The 11970-nt window shown below is 42.6% G+C and overlaps 1 protein-coding gene across 1 annotated transcript; it reads right to left on the bottom strand.

Annotated features, from left to right (window-relative positions):
* Positions 1–5760: 5760 nt before the first annotated feature.
* BMP10 (bone morphogenetic protein 10) lies at positions 5761–11624 on the bottom strand. Its single transcript, XM_048928101.1, has 2 exons — positions 11213–11624; positions 5761–7897 (listed from the first exon to the last, which is right to left on the bottom strand). The coding sequence occupies exons 1-2, from the start codon at positions 11544–11546 to the stop codon at positions 6954–6956; spliced, it is 1278 nt and encodes a 425-aa protein (XP_048784058.1). The 5' UTR covers positions 11547–11624; the 3' UTR covers positions 5761–6953.
* Between the last annotated feature and the right edge of the window lie 346 nt (positions 11625–11970).

Below are 11970 nucleotides of genomic sequence, written 5' to 3'. Positions count from 1 at the left end.
GTCTTTTTAGGACACTGACGTCAGGCTCAAGAGATTAGTTTGCTTTTTGCTTGACCTTCCACATACCATAGCAGTCCATCCATTTAAGGTACCTGCCAACCAAAGCCGTTCTATGAATCTATGACCCTATTTTATCTTGGATGCCAGTGAGCGAGGAGCCCATTGCCATTAAGCTGAGCCTGCACCAGTGCAAGTCTTGCAGTGGCTTGGCCAGGAAAGGCAAAGAAGGTTGCAGCAGATGACTCAATGCTCAACGTATGAGTAAAAATCATGAGTTCTTCTGCCTTGACAAAAGTCAGATTTTTGTTTTCCAACACAGAAGTCTTTGAAAATGTTTGCACCATGCAGAACCAGAGCCAGATGCGCAAGTCTTGGATCCCAACATCTATAAATATTTGGAATAATAACTAGATTGCCAGACTTGCGAGACAACCCTTCCTGCCTGTCCTGGAGCTCGTTAGCCCCCCCCGGCTGTGCCAGGAGATGCATGCTCTGTTAAGCACAGCCTGGGCTTGTAGCTCAGGGCACGTTGCTTATCTATATTGCACTAATAAGGGTGGACAGAGGAAGCACAAGACATGCAATCTATATTGTTAAGCTAAATCTGTTTTCAGCCTTGATTGGCAAAGGGGGGTGAAAAAAAGCAATGCAAGCTGGAGAAATCCCAGGGAGAAAGCTGAGTGTGTCACTGCTTTTCCAGCAAGAATGATTTCAAAATTGATGCAAGCTTATAAATGAAATTCTAAAAGGAATTTGGACTGAAGTGGTGCCATGCTACTTTGTGCCTACTCCAGCAGCAACCAGCTGGTGTAAGCCAAAATAAACCACTGCAATGTCTCCACTGCTAGATCAGCCCTTGGTACCCCTAAATGTGCCTCAGCTTCCCAGGGACCCCCACTCCCATTTTTGGAGGAGTTTAAATTGGGATGTCCCAGGGTAGATCTGGTGCAGAGCAAGCACAACAAGCAATAATAAGTATTATAAGTTGAAATGCTAGGAAGGAATCATTTTTCCTACAGGAAAATATTCATTCTGCACGGCTCAGCTGGGTAACAGTCCAGGCCATAGGGCTCCCCGTATCAGGATCCAAAGCCAATCTAAAATCTGGCAATTGTATAAGCATGTTCAGTATTGCACAACAATTAGTTTCATTTTCCCACCTTTGCATTTCAACTCTGCCTGATTAGCCCAGTGGTGACAGCTCAGGAAATGGATTCCACCAAATCTCACAACAACTGATCTGAAATGCTGTAATCTCCAGGGCGATAAGGAGTTGCTATAGCAAAGCCAACATAAACCTGAGTGCTATGGAAGGTTGGGTTGTTGTTTAGCTCTGTTGCTAGTTAGCAAGCTGTGCCTGATTCCAGGGACCACCCTGTGTTTAAACCTTCTCACTTCACACGTATCTTTTCAGCACCATCCTGGACAGCATCAGCTGCACGGAGCTGAAGGACGTTGGGAGCTCTGCATCACGTTGAGCATCCCTTGGCCAAAAGTCACCGTGGGCAGCAGCTCCTGCAAAATGTGGTTGTGCTGATGTTGGATTCATGGTATGCATTTGCTCCTTTAAAATCAAACACTGCACATTGCTTTCGTTGGTCCTATCTCATAGAAAATTTGTAGTATTTGGAGCTAGGGAGAAAAAAAGATGCACTTCTTTTCCAGCAGCATTTCTCTGTGTCACGGAAATCCATTCCTCTCATATCATTTCCTTTATTGCAACCATGTTGATTGCTTTTATCCCCCGCATTTCCTTTGTTTACTTAAAAAATGCAATCAAAGGTCCCGCAAAGTCCTTGCAATGCTGAGCAGGGGGCTGATCAATTTGCCTCGCACACAGAATCGTGTTGGGCACACATCCAGCAGTGTTAAACAAACATGCTAATTTCCTATTCCCAATGTATGCTCATTTATTTGGATGTGATTTATCACCCCTGGCGATATATTATTACAGCGCACACATTAACAAGTCTACTTCTGAGTTTGTCCTTTCCAAAAAGTAGCTCCATTTGCAGGAGTAATGCAGCTGTATCCTGAAGGGTTTTGTTAGCAATCTGCTCAATGGAAGGGGCTGGATGCAGACAATTTCACAGGTCATTGCTGGCTGAAATTCTGCTTTCACTGATGCCCAAAGTGAGGCAGTACAGTCAGTTGGCATGCATCTAGCATGCACCTGAAAGCAAATGTGCTTTGTTGCTGCAGGAGCTCTTAGCAAGACCTCAGCATGTATCACCATCCACTATTCATCTTCTTGACAAGGGTATCAAAAGGTGGAGTTTTTCCTCTGTTTCCATCCAGGAAAAGCAGCAGTAACTCTAACAGCTGCTCTCTCCACAACTTTTGGTTGTGTTTCCCCAGCAAGATGCTCCTGTGCACGCACAGCAGGCACACTACGTGCTTCACGTCCTACTCCCCAGGGAACAGCTTGCAGCGATGCAGGCTTAGAAAACACGTGTCTGATCTGAGCAAAAGTGGGTGGGCAGTGCTGAGGGTCATGAGGAAGAGCAAGGCAATGGGTGGATGAAGGAAAGGGAGGCAGGGCACTCACCAGCTGGATTTATTCCCAAGGTCTTGAGGTCATTCGGAAGCATCTCCTTCTATTGGGACGTGCAGGAGAGATGTAACACTGACAAACCTGCCTGCCCACTGGAAATTACTGGCTTTAGGCTTTACAGAAAGGGAGGATCTCTTCTTTCTTTGTTTTTTTGTTTTGTTTTGGTTTTTGGTTGTTTTTCTTTCTTTTTTTTTTCATGCATGTCTCTATTTCATTGGGCTTGGAGAGTAAAGCATAAAATTATAAAATCACTGAGGTTGGAAAATGCCACTAAGATCATCAAGTTCAACTGTCAACAGAATGGCCTAGGTTGGAAGGGACCTTAAAGATCATTGACTTCCAACCCCTGTGGCTTTTTCTTTTCATTGAAAAGATGATTTTAAGAAGCTCACCACAGCAGTAGTTTTTATAGTCTGTTTTCATTAGGAATGTTAGGCCACAAACTCAAGTCCTCATAGGGTTATGGCTGTGCCAATGCTATGAGTGCTTTGCATGGCAGCTTGTTAACTTGTGGCCACAAATCAGTTTCATTATGGCTGAAGGAGGTTCAGGATGTGTGTATTTGGGCTTTCATCTGACTGCATTTAGACATCCACACTCTAGAAATGAGAGAAAAACCACATTATTTCTACCTTAGTCTTAGAAGTTTAGGGCAAAGCATGGGCCAACATTTGAGGCTCTCTGCAGCAATACCACCTCCTTGACCGCTCTTCACTCCTGATGTTGCCTGTGCCAGAAATGCACGTCTCCATCCAAAATGCCTGGGCCCAACAGTAATATTCAACAATAATATGCTCCATATAATAAACTTCTTCTTCCAAGGGGTGTTGATAAGAATTTCCATTTTTAGTCGAGGGCAAACAAGCCATTCTGCCTTTATTTGTTGCTGTTGTAATTGAAGAAGGAGCAGAAGCTAATTTTGTAACTTTTCCTGTAAATAGTGCATTAATGAAGACAGATGGGTCAGCAGTATAAACAAAACCTCTATCTCAAGCTAGTTTTGTTCTGGCTTTGTTTCCCAGCATAGTAAGCAACCCACCGCCACCCCAGTTCCCATCCTATTAACAGTGTTTGCACTCCAAATGTTGAACTGGGTTATAAGGAAGTTTAAATTAACCCTGGGCTGTAGTTCTTCAAATTCTTGAAGCAGATGTTCAAGTGCCAGGAAATCCTCCTTCTCTTTTTTTTTTTACTGTTTTGTTCTGTTTTGCTTTTTTTAAATAAGTGATAGATTTTGTTGGCATTTGACTTGGTGCAGAGGTCAGAAAATACTTCACTGAATCCCTTCCATTGGGCTGGTAGGTAATCCAGGCACCAAAATGCCAATGTAAAATGGACAATGCAGTATCTAGAGGTAGGGAGAAGAAGATGGGAGTAGGTTTGGCTGCAGCTTTTGATTGCTTTGAGAGATGGTTTTTCCTAAATGACCTCAGTTTTGGGGAGACTGAACCTCATGGCTTTGGCTCCAAAGGTGCTCCAAAGGTCAATGGGCATTGGGAAGAGTTATAGGGTTAAAATGGTCATGCAGATGTTGAAGAAGTTTGGTTCCACATGCAGAGAGCTTAAGATAGGAATCATATCGATATTATATACGTCATAAATGAAAGGAAGAGCACATTGCTACTTAAGGTGAAAAATAAACTCTTTTAGAAACAGAAGTCATGGTGCTAATGTGGATGAATAGGAGGAGAGAGGAAAGAGTAAAGAAACAAAGAAAAAGAAAGCATGCACTAGAATGCTCTTTCAGGGACTTGTCACCGATTTCCCCAGCACGTACAGCTTGATAGCACTGGCTCTTGTCATGCTCTCACCATGTTATTGTGAGTGTCATATCTATACAGACAGCTGTGTTGAAAGCCAAGCACTTCTGATTTCGCAGCCTTAATTTACTACTTAAGGAAAACACTTCATAAAACAAGTCTTCCAATTTTTCTGTGCTATTTTGCTTTATCTCTGCTGTCTAACTTCAGTAAATGTCTTTGCCTGTTTATTTTTAAAGGTAAAGTCAAGGTAAGGTTTTGCTAACAAAGCAGGAATGCAGGAATGCCTAACAGGCACACATTAATAAATGAAATACCGTTCTCAATAGTTCTCATACCCGATTATGAAAAGCATAGTTGTAGCTGAAGGATTCAAGAGATGCTTAGTTTCCTCCTGAAATAACGTAATACCCAGGTGTTATCTCAGGCTTCACCAGTTTTCAACACAACTTCTGTCTGAAATCACCAATCATGAAATCATTAGAGTTGGAAGGAACCTTTAAAGGTCATCTCATCCAATCCATGCTTGTTTTATTACAAAGAAAAATTGCTAATACCAAAAGATGGGCTGGCATGTAATCCCACACAGGTACTGTAGATATATCTGCTTATTTCTACTTGTGAATACATGTGCAGGTTTAATTACTGATAGAACTACATGGCTACCCACACTAGCACTGCAGTACTCTTGTATCTCATCTCCTCTATTAGAGCAGTAAGAGAGTGCGAAGGCAGCCACTCTGATATGCTTTGTGGTCACTTGGAAACGTGTAATGGTAGAGGGTGGTTCTACTGGGTCATATTTTGTCTCTAAGGCATAGATCCTCTTAATTGGTGAGCAGAAGTGTTGGTGCTGTTCGATAAAGGACAGCAGTGCAGAAGCATGTTGGGTGGATCACTGCCACAGGAACAGTTGCAGAAAAGAGCCGATAAAAGCAAATGTCGGATTATCTCCCTAATGCTGGATTATCACTCCTAACAAGGTGAATGGTTTGTCCTGGCAAATGGCTTCATAAGAATTGAGGAGAGTTTTGAAAGCATTTGCGTGGTGACACTTCAACCATTGGCCGCGGCGGTTCGTGTCAGCAGAGGGAGATATCACACCTCCCCTGAATTCCTGCAGCGTGCCATTAAGGACAGACTGAGATTGCAGTGTGGCTGTAGGGAAAGGCCCGTGAGCAGTGCCAGCTACCTCGGAAGGAGTGAAGCAGTACAGACCCATGGCCCAGCTGCTACTGGGAACCACGCAGTGGTCATGGAGTGGGCAACACCGTACGCTCACCAGAATGCTGCTTAAATAAACACTGGGGTGAATAGTTCTGTAAGCAATGGAGATAGCCATGGGGCGCAGTTTTTACAAGTTTCTAGGGCAGAAAAACATTGCCAATCCCAATCTCCACACAGCACAACTCAACAGAGAGAGTCCACATCCAGGAGGGTTGGTACAAGGTTTTATCCAAGTGGGGTTACATACAAGCACAAAAATAAAACGTTCTGTATTCTACATTATATTACAAAGGCAGGCAGTCAATAAATAGATCAATAAATTATGGGAAGCACAGAAGAGTATGTGTGAAAATAGGTGAGACTGGTTTTAGTTGGTGCATGATAAAGTCTTTTGTGTTCATTCCCATGAAGTGTTAGAGTGATTCTTTCAAAGGCCCTTATCACTTCCAGTGAAGATAACTTTCCCTTAAAAGTGTAAAACAGATGCAGGGACAGTACAGTAGGCTCTGGTACAGGCTAAAGACTCAGCGTCACTTACACTTTCCCAAGAATCTGACAAATTTGCAGCTTAGTATAAATAAAGTGACGGGTCTATTGTTTCTCAGCTCCGACACCTTCTTATCACTGCGATTTGTTGCAGAAGAGTGGCGGAAACATTGGCATGTGACTCCATCATATAGCATTTAAGGGGGGGCAGTACCTTTATGAATTGACAACTTCAGCACATACACAAAGGAAAGATCCTCTCTATCTAGCTGGCACAACGGGGTTTCCTTTTCTGTCTATTTCTATGCAGACTAAATGCAATGCTATTCAGCCATTTGAATTGGGCAGTGTGGATGTATGGGACATAGCTTACTGGACTGGCTGGGGGGACCAGTTTCTAAGCTGGTATAAACTGGTATTGTTCTAAACCTTTTGTTGGGATTTCAGAGCTACAGAGATAAATTTTCAAAGAAATATCTGAGCATGTAAAGATCTTTATAAAGATTTTACACTGCAACTAAACAATCTAGGCATGTATTGCCCATAGCTTTAGTCACTCTGGAAATCCCTACAGATGCCAATCACCATTTACAAGGCACAAAAAGATGCCTTTATTCCTGTGAATTTGAATGTGCCCCTTCTGGCATGAAGAGCCCACCCAAACAATCCAGTGATCTGCTCTATGCTCAGATATGAAGAAAGACAGTCATAATTTGAAAAGAATAGCAAGAAGCAAGCAACAGAACAAAATATACATTCCCTACGGTCATATGACTTGCCCATTCCCCGTGACAGGAAACATACAATTATCTGTACATGCCTCATTAAATAACCTTATTAAATAGGAAATCCGAAATGTACAAATTTACAGACTGAATCATTAAATACTTCCCTTGTGCACTCCCCTGTGCATGTGTTCCCTGCTACTATCTGCAGCCACACTCTGATACCACCATGCCTTCGTATTTGAACTTGTAGGTGACCACCCCTGCATCCATGTAGAGAATTGAGATAGGATCGAGTTTGGTGGGCACGCAGCAGGCCTTGGAGGCTTTCTGGGGATTCTTCAAGTGAACCAAAGTCTGGACAATGGCATGTTTTGTTGGGGTGACGTGCTCTGTTAAGGGGTAGGCGCATACTCCATGGCACTCATAAGCTTCATATCCTGCTGGAGCAATGATCCAGGAATCCCAGCCAATCTCCTTGAAATCTATGTAGAGTGGAGTCTTTTTGCAGTAGTTGCCTTTTGCGTTCCTTCGGATTCGAGCAGTGGAGTCATAAATGATGTTGGAACGCATCTGGAGCAGAGCCTCCTCACCAGGGTGTCCATGGAAATTGCCAACCTCCAGGTTCTCCAAGTCCAGGAGCTGCTCATGGTCTATCATTTCGTTCAGCTCTTGCTTCTCCTCTTTCTTATCGTTGCTTTGGTCATCAGAGAACACAATCAACAGGGGCACGTGCTTAGCCTCAGAGTTGATGTCGATATCGAGTTTCCCCTCTCCATTCTGCTCCTCCCCTTCCCTGCCCTCAATGTGAACCTCCAGTCGGTGCGTGGTCAGCCCTGCCCTTCGCCAACGCCTGATGGCTTCGGTCACCTCGAAGCTCTCCCACTCGCTGCTCGTGCCATAGATCTGTCTGGATGCCAGTGCCATGATCTTTCTTTCTTCTCCTACCCCCATATGGTCATTTTCCAGCACTTCAAAAATAGTGACCTTTCGGTCGAGCCCATCATAAAGCATTTGGTCCCTCTCCACCAAGGTGTAGAGCCTCAGCTCCGCCATGGTGATTTCTTCATGATGAGGGATGGAGACATTGAACAGAAGGGGATATTTCCGAACTCCTATGACACCAACAGGGTGGGAAGCAAGGTCTGGAAATAACAAAAATCAGGTATTTTAGAATGGTCAATATATCCAGTAACACATGCACTGAATTTCACCTGACATGTTTTGCACTGCATGGTTTCAGTCCAACAGTTTCAGGAGAGTGTTTTCTCCATTGTCCTTGGAAAAAAAGCCCACAGCTTTAATATAGATATCTAAGGACAGTGAGATCCCACATAAGATAAAGACTGTAAATCTGGACTTAAGGGTATTCTTACTACTTTCATGGCTTCAAGGGCTTCCTAGTCACCTGGAAGGACTACCTGTTAAACATGCATGGTCTAATACCAAAATGAAATAGCTTCTCGGTAATTATAAAAAAAATGAGACAAAAACAGTAAGTGTAGCAAAGGAAGGGAAGAAAGATATAGCACTGGAGTGAACATGAGATAGATGACACATTGGCTGCATATGCAATAACAACAGTCTCTATCTGTGTCTGCTGTGTGTTTTCGTGCTAGCAAGTATTTCCTTCTGCTGAAATATCCTCAGCAATGCAGAGCACCAAGCATGATAGAAGGAAAAGTTGCCTGAGAAGCTGTAAAGGCTCCAGGTTAGGAAGAGCAGGCAGTGAACATCCAATGTGAACCATCAGTCAATAGGAATGCTGCCACAGAGCCAGTGAGTTTCAAGCGAGCAGTCAGACAGCTGTACTCAGGCATTTTTGGCAGCTTTGGTTAATAAAACATGGAAGAAGCACACAGTATCTGCTAGTCATTCAGGCTGTCTGTCCTGCCTGCGTTGCTTGTTTATACATAGCAGTATGCATTTCTTCATGCAATGTAGGAATCTTACAATCCTAATGATTGTATATTTGTTACTGAATTACTACGCTGTCTACTTGTAACTTAGAAGACAGACATAGAGACTACATGTAAACTTTCTGCAGAAGCAAACTGCTTGGGACCTGTTGCTATCTTCATCTCTGACTCCTCCAATTTTGATATCTTTGTAGAAAAAGGACACTGATAAAACTGCAAGCATTGGCCAAACTCCATCCATGCACTTAAGCAAGCAGCTCACTTAAGCACATGAATTCTCCTATGGCCATGAAGTAGGTTTTGAGGCACCTGCCTTCTTTTTTCTTTCTGCTTTAGCAATTCCATCGGTTCATAAATTAAAAAATAAGGAGCTTGCATCTCCCTACCCATCAATTGAAAAGATGGGAGCTGATTATATTCCTCACAGCATCAGCATAGGAATGCTGAGAGGTGAAAAACACTGCTATTCAAGCTTAACCATGCTTAACCATGATCTGTGATCTGAGTGGTCTTGTCCAACCTTAATGATTCTGTGAGATGCCAACCGTGAGAATTCTGTGAGAGTGGAGAAATATCACCTGGCCACTGAGAAAATAGGCACAAGGTATTCACTACACCAGGGCTATGCGATATGTGACAAGCTGGGTCAGCACTAACAGGGCAAGAAAAGTGTTCATTTCTAAGTCAAGATGTGACTTTGCACTTCAACTACAAAGTCCATAAGCTGAGATAACTTTCTGCCACCAGTACATCCCTGGCAGGGTCAGGAAGGGTGATCTGAAATCCATAGGAAAATAGAAGTTTCCTGAGGACATTCACTGATAGAGCACTGCAGTTCTGTTCGCAATACAGCATTATACTCAGTTCCAGCTGTGCCTCGTGTTACATTTCTATAATATCTTTATAGCAATTACAAATTTAATAAAGGGCTTAATGAATAGCAATGAAACTACCATTACCACCAATTTTGAGGTGAGCAAAAAAAAGACTGTTTCTACTGCCTTGAAGATTACCTGTAATTAATTTCTATATTAAAAAAGAGTGATTTGGGCATGAAATGGCTGATTCTTCATTTCATGGATTTTAAAGATATAAAGAAAACCCAAACAATTGTATAACCATGTGCTTGTGAAGCTGTGTTAACATCAGTAGTCCCACTTTGCATCCTGCTGTATGGGATCAGCAGAGCTGAGAGGAAAACCTAAATGATGGAAAGTTACACCAAATTTGCCCTATCTCACTACAGAATTTTTGCAGTGATGAAGAAGAGATGGAACATCACACAGAAGGGCACAGAGCTGTGAACCCTGGCAAAAAACTCTGTTTGTTCCATTTTTGCTCGTTTTGCCAGTGGAATGATTCCAGATTTACGTCACTAAACCACACTGTGTTGTATTGGTTGGCATGTTTTACTCGACAAATTTCACTGTGTTCATTTCTCCTGCATAGTGCACAGTGAGAAAAGAACAACAGGCATTCCTGCATATGTCTGCATTTGTATTGAAATGAGTAACTGTTCACCCATGGTCTAGCTGGTTTGCCATCAACCATTCAATAAATTCTCCCACTCTGGAGGAAAGGATATGTATAGGAGATTTAAATCACAAACCAGAAACACGTTGCCAGTAAAGAGTATCCAGGCCTGGCAGGACTGAGCAGAGTGATAAAAATGCATAATGGCTGTTCTACATTACGTAGGGTAGCATGGAGAAGTCTTGCAGCGATTTAATAGTTGCACGTATCTCTAAAGAGCTAAATAGAATGGAAGCACTTGTACTTGCCAAGTGGAATGACTGGTATTTGAAAACCACTGGTTGAAAAACATTTTTAACATAAATCCCACATTGGTGCAAATGACTGTTAAGAAACTGTTGAATGTTATCACTGAAACTTATCTTGTCTTTGCTGAAATGAGGGGAAATGTTGAAACAGAAACATAGGGAACTATGTAAGGTCATGAATAAGCTTCCTTTTTCTAATATAATTTTTAACATGAAATATCCTATTTCTCAAAAAGAAAAGTTAAGTGTGATACAAAATTCTAGTTATTGTCTAGACCGTGCTCAGATATCAAAGGAAGAAAATGTTACAAATCCCACGGGGATCAAAAGTGGGAGGGTATTAACAGAAACCCACATTTTGTTTCACTCACAATCAGAAAATACTGCAATGTTGAACAATATGTAAAATGATTTCTTGCCTTAAATTCAAATAATACTATGAGTTTCCATTTGAAAATCAGACAGATAATAACAAACAAGTGTCATTCTGGGGACAGTGAAAACAATGCACTCAAATTACACTCTTAAACACTAGAGGAATGTCATATTTCGCTGAAAACTTGCAATCTCAAAAGCAATGGACAAGGGATCCATCTCATAGCAAGTGACATTAGTACAAGCAGTATTAAATGTCTGTTGCTAACGGCACTCACTGAAAGGCCTTTACTCCCTATTGTGTGCTCAATGCCTACTTGACTATATACGTGTATACATCACGTTGACTACCAGGTGACCATTGCTAGAGATGCACGTATCTTACCTTCATTTTTGAAGCTCCTAATGATATTTGCAGATGGCATAGATGTCCTGTCAGTGGCAAACTTGTTGTACAGCTCTAGCATGTACTCTGGTGGGTCCACTTTGGCCGATTCGTGCAGAGGAATGTCGGAGAGGTTCAACGTCTTCAGGAACTCGTTCTTCATATTCTGAAGCAATGTGTTGAAATCAACGCCATCCTGCTCGGACAGGAATTCATCGAAAAGAGGCTCGCCTTCCTCCAAGGAAGAGTGCTCCAAGCTCAGGATGGGACTGCAAGAGGCAAGGTGAACCAAGAGGCAGAGGCCAGCCCACACCTGGAGGACTATGGAATCCATGGCTTCGCTCCGGCCTCTGACCGCACTCAACAAGCTCTAGCTCCCGTGTGGGCTAAGTGGCGGTTTTATCCCCTTGTGTCACAGAGAGATGACAAGTTTGGATTGAAACTTGTGATCCGTCCTCTCTCCCTTCCCCCTCCCCATGTCTCAGTAATTGGATAGGGCTTGCTCTCTTCTATGGTCGCCTTGCCTCTCTTATCTCGTGTAGTGTAAGCTGTTCACCAGATTTGTTGCTATCTTGCAATCCCCTTTCCCTTAATGAGCTTTTTGTAAACATTCTGCTCTTGGACATGAGAAGATAGGACAAGTTTCTCCTTGGAGAGGAACTGCTCTTTCTGCCTCCTTCAGCGTGTATGAACAATTCCATCCATGCAGATATAGAGGAAACGTAAATTCGATAGAGCTTCTCCTGAAATCTACGAAT

This window comes from Lagopus muta, chromosome 27 (assembly GCF_023343835.1).
Source record: "Lagopus muta isolate bLagMut1 chromosome 27, bLagMut1 primary, whole genome shotgun sequence".
NCBI classification, from domain to species: Eukaryota; Metazoa; Chordata; class Aves; order Galliformes; family Phasianidae; genus Lagopus; species Lagopus muta.
The sequence above is the reverse complement of the archived record's forward strand: the minus strand, read 5'-3'. Positions and strand labels throughout refer to the sequence as shown.